This window comes from Corvus hawaiiensis, chromosome 4 (assembly GCF_020740725.1).
Source record: "Corvus hawaiiensis isolate bCorHaw1 chromosome 4, bCorHaw1.pri.cur, whole genome shotgun sequence".
Classification (NCBI taxonomy): Eukaryota; Metazoa; Chordata; class Aves; order Passeriformes; family Corvidae; genus Corvus; species Corvus hawaiiensis.
This window is the reverse complement of record NC_063216.1, coordinates 35,886,546-35,910,892: the sequence shown is the minus strand read 5'-3', so window position 1 is coordinate 35,910,892 and position 24,347 is coordinate 35,886,546. Positions and strand designations below refer to the sequence as shown.

At 38.7% G+C, this 24,347-nt stretch overlaps 1 protein-coding gene across 1 annotated transcript in view; it reads right to left on the bottom strand.

Annotated features, from left to right (window-relative positions):
* Window positions 1–18,052, bottom strand: part of DCN (decorin) — a 38,218-nt gene extending 20,166 nt beyond the window's left edge. Inside the window, exons 1-2 of the mRNA XM_048301956.1 lie at window positions 17,852–18,052; window positions 13,974–14,209 (exon numbers count right to left, since the gene is read on the bottom strand). Coding sequence (XP_048157913.1) covers window positions 13,974–14,181 — 208 coding nt within the window. The 5' untranslated portion in view covers window positions 14,182–14,209; window positions 17,852–18,052. The remainder of the gene's footprint in view (window positions 1–13,973; window positions 14,210–17,851) is intronic.
* Window positions 18,053–24,347: the final 6,295 nt, after the last annotated feature.

Here is a 24,347-nt window from a genome sequence, read left to right as displayed (position 1 = left end):
AATATTAAAATATTAGGATCAGATTTTTATTAAAACTGAGTGCAATAAAAATTCACCTGACTGAGTTTTAATTACACCAGAATTCAAAAGGTTTAAAAAGCAGAATCATGCAGCCTGGAATGAATTAGTAAAAGCTTCATAAACTGACAACAGCTAAAACTCACATCTCATCCTGTTTACCTTACTGATATTCAGTGTACAAATATTTGATACAGATTGAGATTCTTCATATTACTAAAATAAGTTTTCCTCATTTAGGCATGGACTTTGTTTTTACTTCAACAGTTGCAAAACCCTCATTACTTTCAGAAGTGTAGTACTAGAGTTCCAAATATATAAGAATGTGATACTGTATAATTTGTATGTTGGTTGTCTTTGGACAGCTTCTGTCTTCCATGAACAGGACTGATGCCAGCAACTAAAAATTCTTTCCCAAAATACACTGCTTTTTCAAGACCATAATTTTGTTAAAACTTCCTACAGTCTAGCAACTCCTATAGGGTTTTTCACATATAAATAAAAAACCCCAAGGATTTAATTACTTATATTTAAAGTAACATTAGTATGTTCTGGTTGTCAGTACACTTGTATTAGTAGACTTTACCTCTAATAAGTGTTATGGGAGACAATAGGGTGCAAGAGCTGTACAGCCACACTTTATGGGATGCCCTTAGAACATACTTCATAAGAGCACTTGGGGAACACTTGGATTGCCACTGAAGCGATAATTTGCCAGAGACTAAACTTCAAACTAAATTTCCAGCTGTACTTTTCAAGCTTCCAATTTCAGTTTCTAAAAGCTTAAGTGTTATCCATGAATATGGTAGAACTGATAATTTCTCAGAGCAATAGACTTCCAATGTTTCGTATTATAAAGATAAGACAAATTTAATAGTAAGAAACCCATTTGTGAAAATGATTTGTAATATCACTTTCCTGTCTTGTACTAGAAACTAGAAGGATGTACAATTCAATAATTAGCTCTGCATGCAGAGTATAAGTGCCATTATTGAATTGATGTACAATTCAATAATTAGCTCTGCATGCAGAGTATAAGTGCCATCACCTGAGGTGTTAAATAACACCATAAAAATTTATTTTGTTACCTATCCCATGTATATTCTGTTATACATTCCTGGAGCTGTTTTTAAAAATGTTTTCAAAACCAGCTGTAAACATTATATTTCATTTTTTTCCTTGACTTGTGTGGGTTTTGAAGAGCAAAGCGATGAGTACAGGGTACACACCAGCTGCTGAGGAGACCTTGCATTATCAGAAAGCAGTTTAATACATCCTCCACCTGGAAGCTAAACCATCTGGAGCTCTCCAGTGGAGGAAGAGTTTATAAATGGGTGAATCTGGACACTGACTTGCAAAATCAGCATCTAATAATTCAGGACTTAACTGCATTTGAGGTGTAGACCAGATCCACATTTACTTTGGCTTGTGCTTCAGATTGCAGGTCTCTGTATAAGTTGATGTACCTCCAGATAGATACATGTAGGAGGAGCATTGGTGTACTGCAAAATAATCCCTGTGCTGAAGGCTCCCAGCCTGGAGAGCAAAGCTTCCAACCTTTCTGGTCAACAGCAGTCAGTTCAGATGAGTGGGGGAGCCTGAACTGGCATGACATTGTGAGAGAGTTTAAATCAAATGGAGAAAATTGTAATCCCACTGGAAGCTCAAATGGCTCCTGGGATACAATTATCATATTCCATGAATTTTTGAATTCCAAGATTTTTTGGTTCTTCTGTCTGGGAGACAGAAGTTTAGAGGGGAATTGTGTAATCGTGTCCTTACCACCGATTTCTAAGAAACTCAAGTGATGCCCGTGTACTTCTGAAGCCGTGCTGTACAGTGTGATCACACATCTACCTACAAACAACTTCCAGTGAGATTTATGTAATACCAACCAAAAGGACAACTGGTTTGGAAAATACCATTTGAGTCACCTCTCAACCATTTTAAGAACAGTATAGACAGATATTCCAGCTCTTGGTTGTGATGTTTTTATACATTAAAACTTGCTCCTTGAAAAACCATATTAAACTCTTATAACAGTCTGAGTTTTTATGTGAATAATCAGTGCTACACAGTTTGGTATTCAGTTCCCTGGAAATATTTCAGGCTTCTAGTTCCTAAAATTAACTTATAACTGATTATAAATTTAGATTCTTCTGCCTTTCCCACTGTATGTTAAGTTGAAAGTACATATATCTTTATTTATTTTGGTTAAATAAAATTAAGTCAGTTATTATTTAAGTTGGCAAATAAATTTTTTAAAAACAAATTTATTCACAAATACCAAGAAATGGTATAGCTCCACCCTTCCAAAGTCCTTTACACTGAGATTAGGAGCTTAAGGATTCTGGAAATAGAAGAGATTTAATTAATCAGTTCATGTATCTTAGTCAAAACAACCTTTTGATTTGCACTGAAATTTTTCTTTGGAAGAAATCATGACTTCTTTATAGAAGTTGAACAGCCATTAGTTCCTGTATCACAGCTCAGATTTCTATTATCCCTTATGAATTTTTGTAAGCAGAAATTTCCTACTGTTCTACATTATCAACCTGGAGCAAACAATTATTCCCACCAGTATACATTTATGTGTGTAAAAATGTATGCGCATGAAAACTCATGAAGAACAGAATAAGCCACAGGACTACAAAATGGAGCGGGGGGGCGGGGGGGGGAAGTGTGTAAGTAAGCTTGAATATTTCCTTTTCTTAAGATAAGATGAGTTTTATTCATGACAGGAAAACCTCATGACAGAAGTTTTCCTAATTTTTTGTACATTTACTTGCTACACCACAGATTTTTGAAATAACAAATACCATCATAATATATTCAATAAAAGCCAGAATAATTGGATCGTTAACCAATTTCTTTCTCACACGAGAGGTTCATCCAGAGTCACCTTTGGAGGGGAGATGTTACATAGACCAGGAATCCCTGTTTAGTGGGAGGTTGGAGAAGGTAACTTTGCAGAAATCAAGCTTGTCTCTGTGGGATCTCATCCATGTGGGTTGTAGCCTTTTATTATAATTTCTTAAACAAATGGCAGTGTCTGGCTGTGATTGCTTTATCTCCTGTAGAGGACAGAAGGCTGATAGGTCTGGAGATTTTATGAGACCAGAAATTAGGCAGAGAAGAGCCAAGACTGGTATAATTAATCCCTTATCTGGTCCCCGAGGGTGAATCAATCAGTGGCTAGCCATCTCCTGTGCAGCACTGCACCAGCCCAACTAGCACATGCTGCTGTTAGCCAGCCAAACAGGTGTAGGAGATGTAGCAAGAGTTGGGAATAGTGTGAGGATGTTATGGGTTTGGGTGTACACAGCAGGCTTTATTATTTCTGCAGCTGAGGGAATAACCTGCTCCGCTACAGGAGCTGTGATCAAGTGGCCATGGAATCGTTTAGCCCATAAAGAAGGGTGAATTTTGAACCCTCCTTCCCGTGCAAAGGTTTCAGTCCACTGCTCCAGCTTCTCAGCAGTGAGAGCCACAAGTTAGTCTGCATCTTGGCATGGAGCCACATTTCTGCTGAAGCCATACGACTGTTCAGAAAAGGAATGCAAGATTTATGGGGCCAGAAAGGGAGACTAAGCAAATGGAAGTCTGAGTCTGTAGCCCAGAGATGAGGACACTTTCCTGAGAATTGCATCTTTGCCACACTGAGACCAAGAAGTCAAAATAACAGATATGTGAACAGTAAGAATTATAAACGATTTCTGCAATACAGCAGAGCTTGTGGTTTGATTTTTTTAGTGTGCTTGGAGTACTTTGGGAGATTTTTCCTCCACCTATCCATTTTACAAGCAGCAGCAATGGGGTTTATTCCTCTGAATAAACCTTTGCTTTCCCAGCTGGAGAGCATGGACCAAAAGGCAGAGAGACATCTGAACGCTGTAGCTCAGATACATGTGTTATTACATTGCAACACTTAGGATTATTATCACAGGGGCCATAAAATGGGGCTCAGATAGAGACTCTCTCAGTTTCCGCAAACAGCTGCTGCCAGCTGAGGAATTTGGACTGAGCTCTGTGTAATTCCCAGCCGTGATCATCAGTGGCTGCACTCCCAGTGGAGGCAGCCTCTCCAGCAGCTGCCAGGGCTGCCTCTGCACACTGCCATGTGCTCTCTTTGCTCCAAGCCCAGCTCTGCTGCATCCCACTGATGGGCAGCCATCCTCCCCTGGGGGAATGACCTTAGCAATGCCCTGAGTGGACTCTGGGGCAAATGAGGCGAAAGGCAAGTTTACAGGGTCAGGATACTTAGTCATGGAAAAATAACTGGATCCAAACACTGCTTTCTGGAAGGATGGCAAGGAACTGCTCTGAATGCTTTGACTTAGAAAAGTTTACTGATGCTTTCCCAGGCTATGTGCTACAGTATTTACTGGAAATTTGTTCTCTATTGTGTGGGGTTTGCAAATAGGAGTAATTTCATTATTTGCATCCATAAAATAACAAACAGTTGTTTTTTTCTACAGAGAAGTATCCATATCCTCCTTCTCTCTCCCACTTTCAAATTAAAAGTTTGTTCTCCACCTTTTCCTCTCTTGCTATGAAATCATCAATAATCTTTCTTTTTCTAACAGATACAAAAAAGCCTTATGGAATGCATAAAAGTCTTAAAATATATATTCTTAAAGGTGATTCACAACCATTATTTAGACCTTTTTCCTGTTCTGCAGTCTGCAAGACTCATAAGATCCATTTTGGACTTATTTTTATCACAGATTATTGTTTTTGTGTATGTCTGAGCCTTCTCATAGGAAAGAACAAGAAGACAAACTTCATTCCCCGCTGAGGTGGCCCCTCACAAGGGTAGACCCGTTTATTTTTTTCTCCAAACATTTATAAAATTGCTTCCCAGAACAGAGTGAGGAGCACAGAAAAATAGAAACGAATGCACACGCATTGTGATCAAATGCATAGTTCTCCATTGTGACAGTACCAATAATTATAAAATCCCTAGCAGAGGTATAAAAGTGAATGCATTGCTTTAACTGCTCTTTTCCACTTCCACCCAGCCTGTGTAGTGAACACATATTTCAAAGTATAATGGATATTGCAAGCCACAGCTGTTATGAATTATTTTTCACTGCTAGTCACATTTTTGGTACAGATAGAGTTAGTCTCCTGGCTCCAAAAGTTAATACCTAAGAGTAATGATATACTTTTGAAGCTAAAATTCAAGCAACTTCCAATTCTGACTTTTAATTACAGTGATCTCAAAGGTATTTGCTTTCTCAAGAACACTAGCATTTTAGATAGGCAGAAAAATATTCTGAAATAATTTTTAGACTTCAGGGATTAAGACATAAAGTGAAATAAAAATCAAGTATTATGAGTTTTCTAGTTAACTCGTAGAATCATCAGATTTACATTTCCCACTGCCATGGTTGCAGACATAAAACATCCCATCAGAGAGCAGCAACTGACCCATGTGATTCATGCAATCTGCCAGCACCATGTGCACAATGGCTTTACTCAAAGTGGATGCAATGCAGATGTACTATCCACGAGTACTCACACAGTTAAGGTGAAACATTTATTTCTTCAGTCATAAGAGAGCATTTCAGTGACTCAGAAAAGTGAGCATTATCTAAAAAATTATGTTTTGAATGACCCTTTGGAGTAATGTTTACCTGTGTTGCTGGTTAAGTTAGCAACAGGCAACAGATGACAATTTGAGGATAGTTCCCTCAACTTTTACTTTGGGATTTACCAGAATTAGCTCTAACATAATGTCATAAGGAGTCATTTGGAGGAGGTCTTCTCTGGTTTCAAGTAAATTTACCCCTTCCTGTTCTGACCACATGGTCATTGCACAGCCCTAGTTTATAACCTGAGGGCAGAGATATGTTTCTGGTTATTTCAGGTACTTCTAAACATAACACAGCCATTTTTCACAAATGTTGCAGAATTGTTGTCAGCCTACTCTCATGCAAGCAAACAATGGAAGAAGCTGCTGTAATCATGTCTGGACATAGTGCATAACAATTAAACAAATTTTGGAAGAGAATTTTCTTATTGAATCAGGAAGTCTGCAGACCTGCTAGCTCCTTCTTTCTACTATAAGATGTTATATATACCCTTGTAACTCTTTAGACATATTTGCTTTGCAACTTCTTTTATTTTGTCAGCCATTTAGTGATAGAGCTTCCCCAAGTCTTCTGTAACTGTAACAGCCATCTCCAGCCCAGAAGATGTAAACTCTCTGCCACAGAGTGAAAAAATAAAGAAGAGAAAGCAATTTTTTGCCCCTAATCCTGAACACATTAAGACTTTAATTCAATTCTTTGCCTTTTCTCCTATATCTCTTAGGTAGAGATACTCAGCAACGAGTTTGATTATTGCACCACTACAGACACTTTTCTTCCATGTCACCCTTAAATATAAATTCATTGAGAACCTCTTTTTTTTTTCTGAAGCCCAATCTGCAGCAGTAGAAGGGAAAACATGTACTCCAGCACAGAAACTGAAACCATTCTAGGCTTTCACGTTTTAGGTGATAGAGGAGTTGCAAGCAGAAGCTGGCTCTGGGATGCCTTATTGCATATTCCTGTTGTGCTAATGTTGTATTACAGGACCAGACTGTAGTCCCATTTACATTTTGCATGTTTTAAAAGCTGCAACATTTCTATAAATAACCTGTCCATTTGGGTTTTTTGCCATTAAGTCCCTAAAGTTGCCATCAGGTGGGAAGAAATCGTTTCTTGCTTTCACTGTTATTTTTTTAAATATAATTACTGCATTCCTTATTGAAATTAAAACTATAAGCATCCTCTCCTTAACAGATTTTTGTAAAAAACTAAGACCATTCCAAGTCAGTCCCAGGAAACAAACACAAAGATGGTATGGGATGCTCTCCTGGATGCCCCTTCATATGAGTATGCATGCAGAGAGTACATAAATTCTTTAAATACTGCTTTTCACCTTTTTCATTTCCTATTGACTGCATGTGGGGTTTGCAGTAGAGTTGCCTATATAGGAAATGCAACCTTACTAAAATCAGGGTCATTTATACAGAACTGTTTGAGTCTCATAATTGGCTCCCTAAATTGAAAACTACGACACATCTCCCATCTTTTTTTCCCCCCCAAAAAACCCATGCAGGCATGGTCCTTTGTCTTGAGGTCCCAGTGCGTCTGTGTTTATTTTTTCCACCTCTATCCTTGCAGAGAAGCAAATGAGCAAGTTCTACTCTTTTGTTCAGGCTGGAGAAGAGGAGACTGAGGGCAGACCTCATTGCAATTTCCAGCTTCCTTGGGAAGGGAAGATGAGGGGCAGGCACTGATCTCTTCTCTGTGGTGACCAGTGACAGGACCTCAGGGAATGGCCTGAAGTTGTGCCAGGGGAGGTTTAGGTTGGATATTACAGAAAAAGTTCTTCACCCAGAGGGTGGCTGAGCACTGGAACAGCTCCCCAGGGAAGTGGTCACAGCACCAAGCCTGACAGAGTTCAAGAATGACTTGGCAACACTCTCAGGCACATGGTGTGAATCTTGGGGCCATCATGTGCAGGGCCAGGAGCTGGATTTTGATGATCCTGATGAGTCCCTTCCAACTCAGAATATTCTGTGATTCTGTGATTATCTATCTACTTTGCTTTCATAGTGTAAAGGACAACAGTGCTCTGTGTAAGCATATTAAATACAATACAGACAAACACACATGTAATTTCAGCATTTGTAAATTTTTTTTTTGTCAGGGCAGGCATGGAAAACAGGATGAATAAATTTTTTAAAATGGCAATGTATTTCAAAGAATATAGTTTTTGATTTGAACTTTAGAAAAAGACTAAAGTATATTCAGAAAAATACTTTTTTCCCCTGTAACCTAAATATACATCTTCTTTTGGACCACTTCCTTTTAATCAAAGATTCAGGACACGTTTAAAGCAAAATATAGACCACTGAGTCCAAATTTGATGAGGTTGGGACACTCCAATCTGGGTTTGAGACTGGTGTTTTGAAAATCTGCTTAAAACTAGACTATCTTCAGAATACCATGGTAACTGGACTGTGTGAACAGAATTGTCCTGAAGAGCTGGGTGCTAATACCAGAAGTTTCTTGCTCTTATCATTGGTGACTACACAAAGAACCCGAATTCCTAAATCTCCTCCCTGTTGATATGGGTTCTCAGTGAACACTAGGAAGGAGCTTTTGGACTCTCTATCTCTTCCTTGGCTAGGAACCTTCCACAATTAAATAGCAGAGGCTTTTTGTTGTGAAAACACAGGTATTTGTAAAATGGCTATATGTCTTACCAAGTAACACACCCTATAAAGGTGTTAAGAATATAATACAGATACCAGTTGCACCTAATAGTCCATAAGGTCATATAAGGAGTGATTATTTAGCATGTTTTAAGCATTGTAATCACCTACAATGACTTATAATTGACTCACATTTTACTGGCTATCTATTAGCTATTTATTTGTGCATTGGGAGGTTTTAGAAATGAACCATTGTCACAGAGCAAACCAGAAAACAGTTTTTTCTTGTATCACTTAGACTTGGCAGTTTGGATTTCTGTTCCTGCCACTAGGCTTTCATAAATGGCCTTTCCAAGCCTGAAGCAAGCAAACAAATCTAAAAAATTAAGACAAAAACCCAAAACATACAAAGCTGGTCACTGTTACCTTGGAGTAAGCAGTAAATAAGGAAGGATGTGCTTAGAGTGGATTAATTTTTATCTAGGATCATGTTTATCAGCTGAAACTTAATTACATCAGTAATTCAGGTGGTGATGCAAGAAGGCCTGTCTTTTACTGCCATACTGGCAAAAGATAATGGCTTTTTGTTAATATAAAGTAGTCTACATCCAGGCAAATATTTTTTTCTTGACATTTTCCCAAGAGTGTTTTCTAGTTATTGGGTCTTTGATTTAATAATTTGTCAGAATGTACTGAGCACTGGACTTTAATTCATGTTTTTTTAACTTCCAGGGCATCCCCAATATTGTATTGAAGCAGAATATATGTAAAAAATTTAATAACCCATGCCAAATTTATTACAAAAAAACCCTGGCAACATGGGTTTATTTTTCCTTGCCTTAATTTTAACACACATAACTTCATTAATCTGAAAGTAAGTTGTATAGCCTCGAATGGTCATTGCCCTGCCTCGGCAGTTTGGTTCTCCAGGAGCGATGCATCCTTTCCACCTTAGACAGGATGAACCACTGCATGGGCAGCCCAACTCACCCCATGTCCATGAAAGGAAACCAGATGACTCTTAGATTCTTAACATCACCCGAAATCACTCCTATATTACAGATAATGCCTGTGATATTTCATATAGATCCTCCAGTCTGACCTCCAGCATGTTAAGAGTATTCCAATTCACCCAGTCAGCACGTGGAATGCCCAATGGCTTGTGCCTGATGATAGCCTAAGTTATGTTTGGCTAAAGAATGCCAGTTTTAAGGCCAGGGTATTATGCTGTAGATGCTATTCTCAGTATAAGTGACAGTATACTTTCACAGATTTCATGGCTATGATAATAGTTTTGTTAAATGATCCAGTTCTATGAAGCCAGGGGATTTCATGAGATTGTCAGCTTCTATTATACATAAAAGGAGTATGACTTTATTATTATCCTTATTGTTAGAAGAAAAAAAATACATAAAACACAAAATAACTTTTCCTAAAAGCTCAGCAGTGACAGTGTAAATTCACCAAAACTTTTTTAATTTAAAAATTGTATTTGTTAATATCTGGCCATTTAAGGATACATGTTTTCTTTTATTGCATGTTTAATAACCTGTAAGATTTTGGGTTGAACATTTATCTTTGAAGGTTATGTTTCAAATCAAGGTATATTGTAAAGGAGATAATTGCCTTTATAGTGAGAAATGAAGTTGTGACATGGAGTCAAAATCAGAAAACGGGTGTTCAGATATTTCTGGAAGATTTCATACAGTGAGATAAATTATCTTTTGTCAACAAATAAATTGCTCAAATTTGTCAACAAATAAATGGTTCAGGTGTTGAGGAGCCATCAGTTAATATATTGAGACACTCTATGTGTTCAGATAAACTATCTAATGTTACCCGATCCCAGTGATAGTGCTTTACATATCTGTGACCTTCTCATCTCCTGATCTCAAAGTGCTTTTCAAACTCACACTCCAAATACCCATGCTTAGATCAAATGTATCCTTCTTTACACAAGCTGGAGAAACCCTGAGTTTCTGAGCTGTGAGAAAAATTCAAATTTTAGCTGTAATACTGCTTGAACTTTGTTTGCTGACATGTCTATCTTGCACACCTTTTAGTAACCACAAAACCTTCTTTGATACTCCCAGCAAGAGAGATGGAGAGACCTCCACTATGTCCTGTAAGGTCTCCAGGGAGGGCAATCTCATTACATCCTGTAGAGAGACACTGCTCATTTAGAAGGGGCTGCCAGACTTACCTGAAGGTGAAATAAAGCTCTGACCACCACCTCTGAGCGCGCTTGTGAAGCATTCTGCATCTGCTGCAGGGATGAGTAATCACACATGCATCCTCCTGCCTACCAGGGCACTCTGGGATGAACTTTACTTGGGACTCCCTTTGGGAGGATGAGACTTTAAATGGGACTGTTAATCCTTGCTAGGGTTTTTATGAGGCGTGTTTGCCTGGCCACCTGACTGCACACCTCCCCTGTACGTATTATTTTAAAACAGGAAAAGAGGCCTCTGACCAGCTACATCAGCTACTCCCTACCTGTGCTGTGCTCTAATAAGGAAGATGTTTGTGATTTCTATGGAAAGCCTGGATATAACATAGCAATGCCTCATACTGAAGCATGACCAAAAAGTAAACCTGTGGCTCCCTTTTAGCAACAGGAGGCAGATTCATAAAAGACAGCACTTTTATAAAGATAGCATGGTGGCCTTTCTTGGTGAGATCCTTGAGCCTGTTCACAAAGGTAATACATCTCATGAAATAGGCATATGGGGTTCTGCTATTGATCCATCCATAACCACAACTTAGAGAGAATTCTTTTTTAGGATGTGAGAAGGCAGCGTTCTCCTTCTTGCCAACTCAGCTCTTGGCTGAGAGGCAAAATAAATTAATTTGTAGGTGTGTGCTTAGGAAGATATGACTGAAGTTGAAGAGTATAGGAATGCAAAAATTCAGCTGACAAGAGTGTAATTGGACCACTGGGCATTTTTTTTCACTGTTTTTATTGAACTCAGATTTTATTTTTTTTGTTATTCCCAGCCAGTGCTCATGAGAAAAGGGGCAAACCTGATCTCTGGTCTCTGGATCCAATAGTTCTCCTGTGGTTTATTCACATAACCCTGTGTCAGATAGCTGGTTTTTTTTTCCTTATGAAGTAAGAGACTACAAATAGCAAATGCCCATTTAGACACAAAAGAAACGGGCTGAGGAAGAGGAGACCTTTCCATATGTTGCCCGTGTTAGGGTCCTCCAGCTACCTTGCTCTGGCATGTCTCATACACCCATGGGCTGGTGGCTGTAAAGAGCCCTTCCATGCCAGAGAGTGAGTAGGAGAAAGGATCCTGATTCAGGTTTTAACTTTCCTTTGTGAGACTTTATTTAGTAAGGTCTTAATATGTCCTTGTGAGGAGCCTTGTTTTTGCCTGAATTTTTTCTTCAGTTAGTACCCATGGGACTAGATGACTAAATTTGATAATTTTGGAGGATGGATGTAGCTAATTTGGTTGGGTTGGAAATGCCCAGAGCTGAAGGGAGAGGTAGTCCAGGAGCGCAGGTTAATAAGGAGGCAGAACTGTCACTGCTGGTTTCACGGCTTCTGTGTGCAAATCACCCTCCTGAGCCCTGAAATATGAGCACCCTTCATCCCACAACCCAGGAGCATTCAAGGTCACCTCCACAGTTTGCAACAGAAGGCCAGCCACAGCCCTTCCTCAAGTCAGGATGTAAATATGACTTTGCCTGACTCTGTCACACAGAAGCGAATCCAAGGCCAGAAGAGAGTAGCGGGCACTTTTGCCTGTGAGCTGGTGACACACAGCTGTCCTGTCCCCACTTGCAGGGCAGCCAGCAGCCCTGTGTCCTCATTAGCCTCCCAGCTGGGCCATGTCCCATCAGGGGCTGTCACAGCCGTATGCAACAAGGATGGGTGAAACTTAATGCCAAGGCTGTCACTGAGTGATAATTACTTCCTTGACCTCTGCCAGGGACATATTATTTTTTTATTTTTCAGGGCCGCATATTTTGAGCCCAGGGAGATCTCTTTTCCTATGTACCCAAAGGCTAGATGCTATCAGCCCAGATGCTCCAAAAGCAAAGTATTTTCATTGCATGATATGCAGCATGTGGGTTTAAAGAAAGTTCTTTCTTTTCACCCCACTTGACATTCAATGGGAAACACTGACCTGGGGCCTTGACTGCTGTATTTCTGAGTCTGCTTGTCAGTATGGGACTCTACTAACCCAGAAGTATCTTATGCAGTGGATGTAGTGCAAACCCTTTGTAAACCACATGTGTTTGAAGGAGAAGTGCATGACCACAGGACCATGTACAGGAGTAAAGGGTCCCTGTGTGAATGTCTCTACTTTTTTACCAGGTGAAAGCTCATTACGTTCTGCAGAACTGAAACAGACTGAGAACAAGTTCTCAAAATAACTTAAATTCCATCGGCATTACTAAGTGTAACAACAATAAAACCTAAGACTTTCATGGCATGTGGGGCAACCTCCTCCCCACTCCCCACTCCATGTTTGCTCTCTCTGGCACCGAAACGGCAAAAAAAGAAAATATCTTTCAAGAGCAACAGTAGTGTGGAAGCTTTATGAGTGCATGGCTAGGTTAGCCCACACTCATTTGTGCAACTTGGCTTGCATTGTTCACTGGGTCTTTGCCAAACATATCTGTTGCATAATTACGTGGCTCACTTTAATAAATTCACAGAAGTTCCTAGGGGTGTAGCTAAAGTTTCCCCCTCCTTTCTGTAATTATACAACCCCTACCACCATGAGACACAGGTCCTAATTGGTGGATTTGTGCCATGACTTATGGTAATTATCAAAGCTAACATTATAACATAGGAAAATAGAAACACCCAGATATACATTTAAAGAGCTGAGAGAAGACTTAAAGAAAAAAAAGTTCTATAAAATCATGAGAAGTTATTTGTCTTTTTCCTTGTGAGAAAAACTAATTTTAATTGATTTTCTGCACTGTACACTGACTAAGACTGAATAATACTGGTTAAAACCAAGAGCAGTCCCACTGAAGTCAGCTTCATTACTTGACAATTCTGCATGGAAAAGTCAAATACAGTGATGGCAGACATGGCCTCATATCCTGCTACTCTGACTGTGCACACAAGCCCTTCCCTTACATGAGGGAGTAAGGAAAGTTTGTGAGAAAGGTTCTCATGGTTTCAGCTTATATAGTGTCTAAGAAAGATATTTAATAAGGAACTCCATAATGTGTTCATTATTTTGGAGTGTTTCCAAGCTCTTTCTTCCAAAGAGCTGGTTCCAGGATATATGATTCAGTTGGTTATTTCATACTCATGTATTCCAGTGGAACTGGTATGACTTCTATGTTGAGGTACTAGACAGTATGATTAAAGGTGTTGGACCTTGGACCACACAATTTAGAACCTTTTAAAATGTTTCCATCCCCACATCTGACCTCATTGAATTTATTTAACCCTCATCTGAAGGAATAGTTTGAAAAGTTATTTTCTCTGCAAGAGAAATCTGTGGTCTTTCAAAGAACAGATGAAATGCACAAATTCAAACTATACATTAAAAAAAATCAAACATTCTTCATGATCATAACAAGCACCCATCTTGCCAGGGCTTTACTGTCTACGTTGTATAGTGAATTCTAGTTAAATGCAGCTGTAGCATATTTCTTTGAAGAAAGTCAGTTATGGAGTGATGGAGCATAGCAGCCTCACCAACTCAGCTGCCAGCCCGTGACCAGAATGCGAGCACAGAGCCTCTGAAGATACTCTCAGGCTTACCTAGGTCAGAGCACTGCACCACACGGAGATGGCACTGGCAGCGGAAGGGGCACACTGGTCCAAATCCAGATATGACAGGATCATCCGTTGGAGCCATGTCAGCTGACCCCTCATCCTCCAGCATAAAGTCAAAGAGGCCCTGCTGGTGGAATGGCTTGGCCAAGCATGCTGGCAGCAGTAGGACAAAGAGCAGAGCCAGCCTCTTCATGGCTTAGTTCATCGACTCCCAGCAGAACCTAGGATTCAAAGCAGCGGATTACCAACAGAAGTAGCAGTTTCCCATAGCTGCACAGTTCCTCCTGAAGGAAGTCCAGCACATCCACCAATTGCATAACTGTTCCTTTCAATAAAAGAAAACTGAATTGCAAAAATAGGACAGTTATGTGATAAGAGTCTGGTAACTGCTTGTCAATAGGCCTTTTTTTTTTATACAGAGCAGTTTGAAGGCAACTGTAAACACATCTGTTTGCATATTTAGAGTAATATTTATTAGGAACAGGCAGTGCTGTCAACTTTGTTATGCAAAAGAGTCATAGCAATAAGCCACATTTTCCATGTGCCTCTTTTCTGCCAGCGTAACAGTCTATTTGATTTCATTAGCATTTATTTCATAGCCATGGGTTTGACCCATGGGGACAAACCTGAGGTTCCCAAACTTACTGTAATTCAGTATTTCATGTCTTGAAAAATATTTTTAAGTGTCAGCTTGCTGTGTGTTTTAAGTTATAGCCTAGTAAAACTGACTGAGAAAGAGTAGGATTTAGTGAGAGTAGGGTGGAAAGTGAGGGGAAGATCTTTAGTTGTTTAAATGCACTATAGTTCTTTCCTAGTTTAAACAGCACAATAAAACGGAATACAATGTTTTGTTATATCGAATAGTCTTGGTTTTCTTTCCAAATTTTGACATCCACCCTGAGAATCCTCTGTTTTGCACTGTGTAAGAATTTGATTTGATGCTTGTAGTGTTGTGTGCACACTTTCTAATATGATCAGGTCTTCATTCTGTAGACTTTCATGCTCAGGAGCAACTTTACACAAGTATGTATTGTCATAGATATTAACAAGAAAAGCTGCTTAAATACATGTTCTCAGGACTTAGGCCTAGATGTATTTCAACACACTGTAGGTTGTGCTACCTGTCTTGTTGTGCATTAAGGACAAATTACACAATTGTTTGCAGGTTTTGTATAAAGGCTGTATAGACCAGCTAATTTTCTGAAAATTTTCTTTTACTGTGTATTTTATATAACGAAGTTCATACTTTACAAACTTTAATTGGTCTAAAAAAATCCACAGAAAGACAAAATTAAGAAATCTGCCTTCAAATTGCCAAGTGACACAAAGGCAAACTTGTAATTTATATAGGACTTTTTCTTAAAATGGATGGCATAATCCTGAATACAGATGCTGCTCTTTGTAATGAAAGCAAAAATGTCCACTTCCTTCTTCAGGCCAATATCTTAAAAATGCCTTGTCTGAGTGCTAGCTGGGATTACTTCTGCAGAAACCTTCAGGTCTGTCTCTCGAGAGGATGATAAGGATATACTATAAAATATACTGGTGGCTTAAAATCATAGCATACATTTCTGTGATCTACCTGACAGGAAAATACGTATCTAACATCTTCAGATACCCCAAAGACTTCAAAGTGAAATCACATGGAGTAGAACACTGTTTATGTTGTCTCTTTAGGAGACATATTTGTTTTCTTAGCTGGACATGAGAGCACTTCTATTCCTGGAACAGATATCTTACTCACTGTGTGCACTGAGGGGTATCACAGACCCCTACATCAGCTAGAGAGTTTTTAGTATGTCCTGTCAGCCAATGTTGTGTAAACTCATGGCATGTAGCAGGGGAAGGCTGTGTCCCCATGTGGATCATCCTCCTGTACTTCCTCCTGCCCTGGCTCCCCACCAGCACTGGGGCTGTGTCCCCTTGCCAACAACACCCCTACCAGTGCAGGCAGAGTGCACAGGGTGTCAGGATGTCACAGCCAAGTGCTGTTAATGCATGGCAGTGAGCTGGTACCAGGGTTTAATTTTTGAAATAGTAATTATCATGTTCAAATCATTGTAAAATAACAATGCAATTTATTAATAATCTGAAAGGAGAAGAAAAGTTTGTTAAATCATCACCATTCATCACAATAACTTGCCTTGTGATAATGATCAATAAAATGTTACCCCAGCACAAATTATTTTTCAGAATGTATATTAACAACAATAGACATTGGGAATGCTGCACGCTAATCCTTGAATGGCAGTGGCAGTCAGGAATTTTTAAAGACCTTCCTCAGCCTTTTTTTTGTGTGTTAATATGATTTTAAAACGTTTTTAAATATTTAAAACTTCTTTATTCGCTCTCAGGGTCACTGCTGAAGTACCACCCATCCCAAGAATGCACAATCAGGATCCTATCCTGGAGTTTAATTATTACCACTCAGAAAAGCAAAAAAGAAATTAGAAAGGCACTTTAGAAGTGTTTTCACACTTTGCTTCTTATTCACATTAATATTGATGATTTCATTTATCTCAGGTAAACCCTGTAGCAGGCCTTTCCTTTGGTCCCTGTTTTGTAAAAACTGTAATAAAATCAGAAAGAGCTGTCTATAAAGGAAAACTGTAGAACAACAGAGGATATCAAGTATATAATCTGAGGATACAGCAAAGAAAATAGCAGACACAAGCTACATATTAATAAAGATACAGGAATAGATATCTTCAGTCATATACGCATTCATTCTGCAGAGACGAGTATCTGCTCCTATTGTTTGCATGTGTAATTGAACATAAACAAAGGAAAAGATATACACAAAACTGGACTACCAAGAAATGTTTACACTTCACTTACAAGAAAAGAGTAGAGAGGGCAAAAAATCTGCATTCTGTGACACAATATTTATGTCTGCAGGACATAACTGTTTAGAAGTCCTTTAATTATGTGTTTACAATAAAGAAGACTTTTCCACAAACAGAGGAAACTATACCATAGGCTTGGCCACATTTCATTTTAAAATACTACTGAAAAAATGCTTCATCAGTTCACGTCACCACTGTATTGGTGGTCTTCTTGTCAGTTTACCTTAATATTAAGGTTATATTATTAGTTCACCTACTGTCAGAAATCTCTTAAAAGTCCACAAAGACAAGCTAAACAATATTTTTCAGTTTCAAAAAAATCCCCTCCATTTTATGTTATGCCCATTTTGTGCAATAAAGTCTAGATGTGAAAACACAGGAGCTGGAAGTTTTTAAGAGAATAAAAATCTTTTAACAGGAGTTTCAACTGCAGGAATTTTCTTTTCTACTATTTCATTCATAAGAACCTTCTTTAAACATGATTCCCTTGTTTGTACCCTGTAACATAGCACTTTCTAACATTACAAAGGCATACACAGAGCCCATTTAACTTACTACTATGCATTTTTTTCTCTGAAATCGAAATTATATTCATCAGTGTCTGAAATATATATGAAGAAACACATGAAAAGGAAATCACAGAGAGCAGTATAAAGCAGAAATGTAAGCATACATGCATTTTTTACACTCTCTACATCACCGATTCTAAACACTGGATTGCAGAGAATATACTGCTGCAAAAGTTTACAGCAAAGAAAAAGAAAGAACTATAGCAGTGCTTATACAAATCAAAACAAGAGACAGAATAGTCAAATAAACAGTAGGAAATCTGCACAGTCTTTGAGAATGCGTTCTCATGTTTCCAAGAAACAAAAGTACTGGACAGAAAACTTAACATTACTAAACATTTAGTAGGATTTTTAACTTGCTTCTCCTAAAATTCAAATAGTTCTTGCCATAGACTTGCCCGAAGTTTTTTAGTGCAGCATAGTTCAGGAGAATTGCTAAAAACCGTACCTTTTAATCCAGGGATTTGCAACAGGAGCTCTCAAAGCTGAGATGTAATTAAACTAAATATTCAACCCAGGCAAAAGGCTTTGCAGGTGTGGAAAGGAGGAGGGGGTAAATTCAGCTCAGTGACTGTCACTTGGTGGAAAACCCTCCTGCTTCTATTCCATAGCACAGTTAAAAAATAAGGTTTCTCTCAATGAACACAATCCAGGCTGACACCCACATTAGATCATATGGTAATGATATGTCTCCTGTATTGTAGCCAGAAACTTTATCAGCTCTTTTGCTTTCTTTTCCTCCTTTTCCTTTTTCATTTGCTTTATTTCTCTTTCATCTGTTTACAATCCCAGACTACTTGTACATTATAAAACAGATTCTTAGCTGTAATTCATCTTACTTATTTTATTTATGTCCCTACAACATATATTTAGGAAAGTTTTCTTGGTTTTAACTATGGGGGGTTTTATGACTCATTAATGAAAAAAATGTTTAGCTGTTCCTCTTGTTTATAGTATTTGGAAATCAAGGAAATGATATAAAATTAATCTCTGAGTCAGGCAAAGTGGAGATTAAGACCAGAAAAAAAGGGTTAGCTTTAAGTAAAACTGTTTAAACAGATATCAACCTGCCTTTGCTTATGGTATAATCATGTCAAACTAAGTAGTATATAGTTTAATATATTATTATCTTGTCTAATAATAGAGTTTGTATGTATTTTTTCAAACTACAGCATGGTTTTGATACATATGAAAATCATGTTTTCATTAGTAAAATGATTCTAACATTTGTGGTTAGAGCTGCTTTATATAAACTTTGCTTTTTTTTTTTTTTCACTGCCTTCTCACCAGGACAGCAAAACAGAGGGGAAATTAGCTTTAACTGTTTGGTTTTTTGGTCGATGGTTTTTTTGTGCTTTAAAATTCTTTTTGGTGGGTTATTTTTTTTTGTTGGGTTTTTTTAAGAGAGAGATTTTTTTTAAAACATGGAAGGAAAAATGGATCTGACTTATTTTTCAGATTTATATTTTATTTTAGTAATTTCTGGTTTTATGTAAATGTCAGTGGAAGCTAAAATGCAGTTTGTTTATTCCTGCACAATTTTAAAAGTCTAGTGAACTGAAATGAGATCAAATACAATAATTACTATTTATTTAGTCATCCAACCACATTGTGAACATGTGTAGCTTCACTGTGCTGTTAGCTGTCCTATCTAAATACTGAAGGCTTGTGTCTGTGTGTTTTGACTTGTATCCTTTTATTTATGCCCCTAGGCTAAGACCAGGTGCAAATCTGAAATTAAAGCCTGTAAAATGATGTTTAAAAGAAGTCAGAATTTTTAGAAACACAGTAGACTCTTGAAATTTTAGCTGTCCTCCTCATTTAAATTCAAGAAGAGCCCTTATAAGAGATCATATAATTGTTCTCCTTTGGTGGAAGAAAGCATGGTAGAATAATTTTGTTAGTTTTGGTCTGTGTAGAACAAAGGTGTAATCAGACATCTTACATTACAGAGTCTTTATGTAGCTGACTCTAAAAGTTAAGATCAGTTATTCACCCCTAGTCCTCAAGCTAGCTTCTTTTCCCTGCCTCACCACTGGATTCAAGACTGCTAATGGTTTTTGTTGTGACATTTTTCTGCATATGATTAGTGGTGTTCCAAGCTTTTATGCTTACAACAAAGCCTTATCTTTGTCCAGAAGTGTCGCCATGAGGCTTGCTGAAATCTTGGCTGCATCTTAGTAATGTCAGTTATTTGAACCTTGGTCACCAGCTGCATCTGGTGTTTAAAAACATTTCAAAGCAAGATTTTGATGAGGAACAGGTCAGGGTAAACTTGTTGTCAGTTTGCTTCACAAAACCCATTCATATTCTTTCCCAGCAAAGCCCTAATACATTTGTTCTGATACCTGTTATGGGGTTGAAAGGTGTTGTAATTTAATGCCTCAGTAATTTCTTTGGAGGCAGAGGGGGGATGAGTAGCCATCTCCCCTTCTTTTTGTCTTAGGTATTAGGGAGATTCAAACCAAAATATGAAGGTAAAGTTGGGAACAGCTGGAGCACAGGGTGCTTGCTGGGTGGACTGGGGGCTGCATTTTCTTTCATGAAGTTCATTCCAAGAAGCTCAGAGGGGGAAAAGATGTTACCAGCTTTAGGAATGATGAAAAAACAGTTATTCTACCTGTTGATACCCAGAAGTAGAAGAGGTATGTGTTAGGTGTCCAGCCCTTCCTGAAATGGAAAGTGGAGTAGGGTGGAAGACAGAGCAACTGAATGGGAGACGACACATGACATTGAATATTGAGGTAATACTCTATTAATTGTTTTGAATCAAGGAATCACTGAATCATTTAGGTTGGAGGAGACCTCCAGGGTCATTGAGACTAACCTTTGACTGATCATCACCTTGTCAATTGGACCGTGGCCCTAAGTGCCACGTTCAGTCGTTTCTTGAACACCTCCAGGGATAGTGACTCCACCACCTCCCTGGGCAGCCTGTTCCAGCACTTAAGAGCCCTTCCCATGAAGAAATTCTTCCTGATGTCCAACCTGAACATGCCCTGATGCAGCTTGAGGCTGTTTCCTCTTATCCCATTGCTGCTTGCCTGGGAGAAGAGACCGACCCCCACCTAGCTATAAACTCCTTTCAGGCAGCTGTAGAGAGCCATAAGGTCACTCCTGAGCCTCCTTTTCTGCAGGTTGAACAACCCCAGCTCCCTCAGCTGATCCTCTTAGGACTTACTCTCTAAACCTTTCCCCACCTTCACTGACCTTCTCTGGACACGCAGTATTTGTGTGCTTTCATGGGAATGCAGATCCTTTATGAAACAACTATTCCTTTAATCCCACTCTTTGCCCCCTGCTGTGTCACTCAGAAGATAAACAACTTTAAAAAAAACAACCAAAGAAAAATATTAAGTCATTATGTCATTTTATGGCCCTTGACCATACACAGTGCCTAGCACCAATCAGCTATCCTTCTCAGTCTGACCTATTTTGACTATTGCTTAGTCAGTATAAAAAAATCATTATTAGAACAGTCTTGGTTTCTATGTGACTTTATTACTCCAATTTAACAAACTTTTAGGGCTGCATGCTGCTCCAAATACTGATTCCCAGAAAGTCACAGGCAACTGCATGTTAATGTTATTTATATAACAATATTTTTATTAAATTTTGATGGATAGCATCTGCTTCATTTGCTCTTAGCTTATTTTGTGAACCTTTCAAAGGGCAGTGGTGGGAAAGAAGGCAGGAATCCTGCCCTGCTGGTGAGTGCTCTACCTGGGTCCAGTGGAAGTCTCTGCAGGAAAGAGATGAACACTGCCCTGTAAGGAGCAGGCATTTCCTGGGGAAATTGCTCCTGGAGCATGGGGCTGAGCTGGGAGAGACATGTTCAGCAGGCACCCAATGCTGCCAGAACAGGTTGCAGACTCCTAAGAGGAACTGACATAATCCGTCCCTGGGAGTAGAAAGAAAGGCTTTTTTTTAGGGAGTTGGGGAAATAATGGGTAGCATTTATTGCAATCCAGAAAGCTACTAGGATGAAACAAAAGCAGGAGGACAGGATCTGTTCTGCAGGAACATGTTGTCCCAGAGATTCAGATTCTTCCTGATTCTAAGTTTTCAGTTCTAAGTTTAAAGAAGGCATTTTCTTGGGCTGCCTTCTAATAGATCCCAGCTTTGATGATCAAAGACTGGTTAGCATTGTGGTGGCTGTGGTAAAGAAGGGCAGGCAAGTCTCCCTCAAAGTCCTCCTAAATCAGCTAGGTAAGTGCCAATCCCCATCAAGAAGGAATGAAAACAGATCCCCTGCTTGGCTGCCTCATGGAAATCCTCTTCACCTCCTCGGTATCTCACACCTGGGCTTTACTTGCTTCCTAGCATTTCATCTTCCACATTCACTAGGTACTACAGTCACAACACTAGGCACAGTAATTTCTTCCAATTAAGTGTAGTAAACTGTTCTTCGCAGTTAGCAGTGGAGTTCCCTTACTAAAAATGTGTGTAAATATGCACCCCAGCTTAGTAAACATTGATCCAGGTAAATATTGACCCAGGCACAGCCTAACAAGGTAGTTAAAGAGAAGAAATGTAATTTCTGGATATTCTGAGTATGAAAGTTTCCTTCAGTGCCTTGTGACCTCAGAAATTATCATCCTGAACTCCTTCACATTTCCATCAAAAGGGCTAATGTATCAGATTTTGGATGTGTGCTACCAGTAGCATTTTATTTATGCTTCCGTGAAAAGCAATTCTTGTACAACTGTTTGAACAAAATGCAGTCAAACTTCAAAAGACAGAGCTCTCTTTGGAGGAACAGTCTCTTCTGTCACTGTCTGTCTTCCCATCTCTCCCTTTCCCACCCTGCAAGAGTGTGTACTGTGTACCTCTCATGGTCATGTCTCTCCCCTGAAGGGAGCCTGTGGAATCTACACGTCACTCTAGGAAACTAATTCAAATTTTCCTCAGCTGAAGTATCTGACATGATCATATCCTTTACTTTGGTCTCTTTTCTTTGGAAAGGTCTATCTGTTCCTGTACTTGACCCTGGCTTTCATTTCCACTGGCTTTTATATTCTCTCCTGAATCAAATCATTTTGTCCAGGTCTATCTAGCAGCTGTAGAAGTCAACCACATATTGATGTAGCCTTACTTCTCACTATGATTTCAAATGCTCTGAACTTAACTTCCACCCTTGAGGAGGAAGCATTTCCTGGCTATTCCTCGTGTTTTTGTAGTGTAGATGTACATTTTGAGATTTCTCTTACCTCTCTCCCTCAAAAATGCAGCAAATGCAAGGTAAAACTAGACTTTGTATGAGTCCTACCAGCTCCTAGGCATACTGCAAGAAAAGAATGAGGAAAATGTAAAAGCAATTGTGGACCAAAGATCCCAGAACTTCACTGTAACTTCAGCTCTTCACCTTTAGTTAAAGAAACTGAAGAAAACATAGGCAAAATTGTTTGTTATCACGCCCATTGATAGACCTTTGTATCAGTACTGAGGTGCTCCATTTTCTGTGCTGTAGTGACAGACAGCATTAAATTTTGTTCCTGCCTGGTTTTCAGGTGAGCATCAGCAGCCTCCTATCCTCCAGAAAATCTCTTATGTGAAAGAGAGAGTGTGCTGACAGATACTCCTCAGCAAAGGTTCCAGGAATCTACAGGTCCCCATGAAAGACATTTTCCCAGAAAAGAGTGTCACTTTGGGAGTGTGGGCTGTGAAAGAGGAAGTGATGGCTGAAGAGAGAGAATTAGTTTGGGTAAGAGGAGATTAATTTTCTTTCCAGTGAGCAGCTCTTTCATCAGATTTTGGCCTTTCTCTATATTTTGCAGTATCTTGAGTTGCCGTCCAACTATTTTCAAGGTTCAGATGAAAAATCCAAACCATAATTCTCATTTTAGACCATGCTCTGGACAAGCTTCATCATCCCAGCTGAATTACACAATGCCCTAGAAAAGGATGACAGTAATTCATGCAAATGTTGCAACTGTATTCCTTGCAGGTACTCTTTTAGTCATGGGTTATGAACCAGCATTTGAAACAAGGCACATCCTGTGCTGCTCTGAGCAGCCTATTCCCAGATTATGAAACACATGTGAATGCCAGGGTCATCTTGCATTTCCAGCTTAGTCATCACAGAGAATAAACTTGTTCAGGGGGAGCTAGAGACTGTTTTACTGAGGGAAGTCCAAAAAAAAGGAGTGGAATAGAAAAAAGGGACATTTTCATAAAGTTTTGTGTCTTTTTCTCTGTATTAAAATGCTCATTTTTGGCAATCTGTTGAGCAAAAAAAATTCTAACTTCAGCTAAATATACAAAATGGTGACTTTGAAGATATAAGCATTGTCATCACAAAACTCACCAGTTTTGTATGGACTGTGTGTCGTCATCACAGAGGAAAGAAGGGTGAAATTGAAGTTTATAAAAGAGTTCAGTAGAAGCTTTCAAATTGATTTTCACAATATAATGACTAAAAAATAAGTGTCTTGGACATTTTAGGAAGAGTCTTTAAAATATGCATTGTATTTCCTTAAGAAATTAAAGAGTCATTAACTTGCCTTAACCAAGTACGGGCTTTTCTTTCACTACTACTTAAAGTATATCTATTCTGCTTTTATTCTTATAAATAAACTCTTCAAAGGATTCTGCTAAGAAATTCCACTGATGTTCCTCAACAGAAATTTTCCATAGCCAACCTGGATATAACATAGTGAAGTTTTCTAAACAAAACAGAGTTTAATTCTACATGGAAAAACTTTAAATGTGATGGCAATTCCTTCAGCTACTGAATTACAGTGGAATGTTAATTGGTAGTCAGAAAGAAATGAAGGCTATCCTTTTTCTACACCTCTTGCTACATTATTCAGCATTTTATTTCCTTCTTTACAATTTTTTTCTCAGTTACCTTCAGGAATATTGTGTTCCAAAAACACCAGCTACATTTTAATTTAGAGGATAACACACATCCCTTGTGTTCCAGCTGAATAAAAGTTAAATTA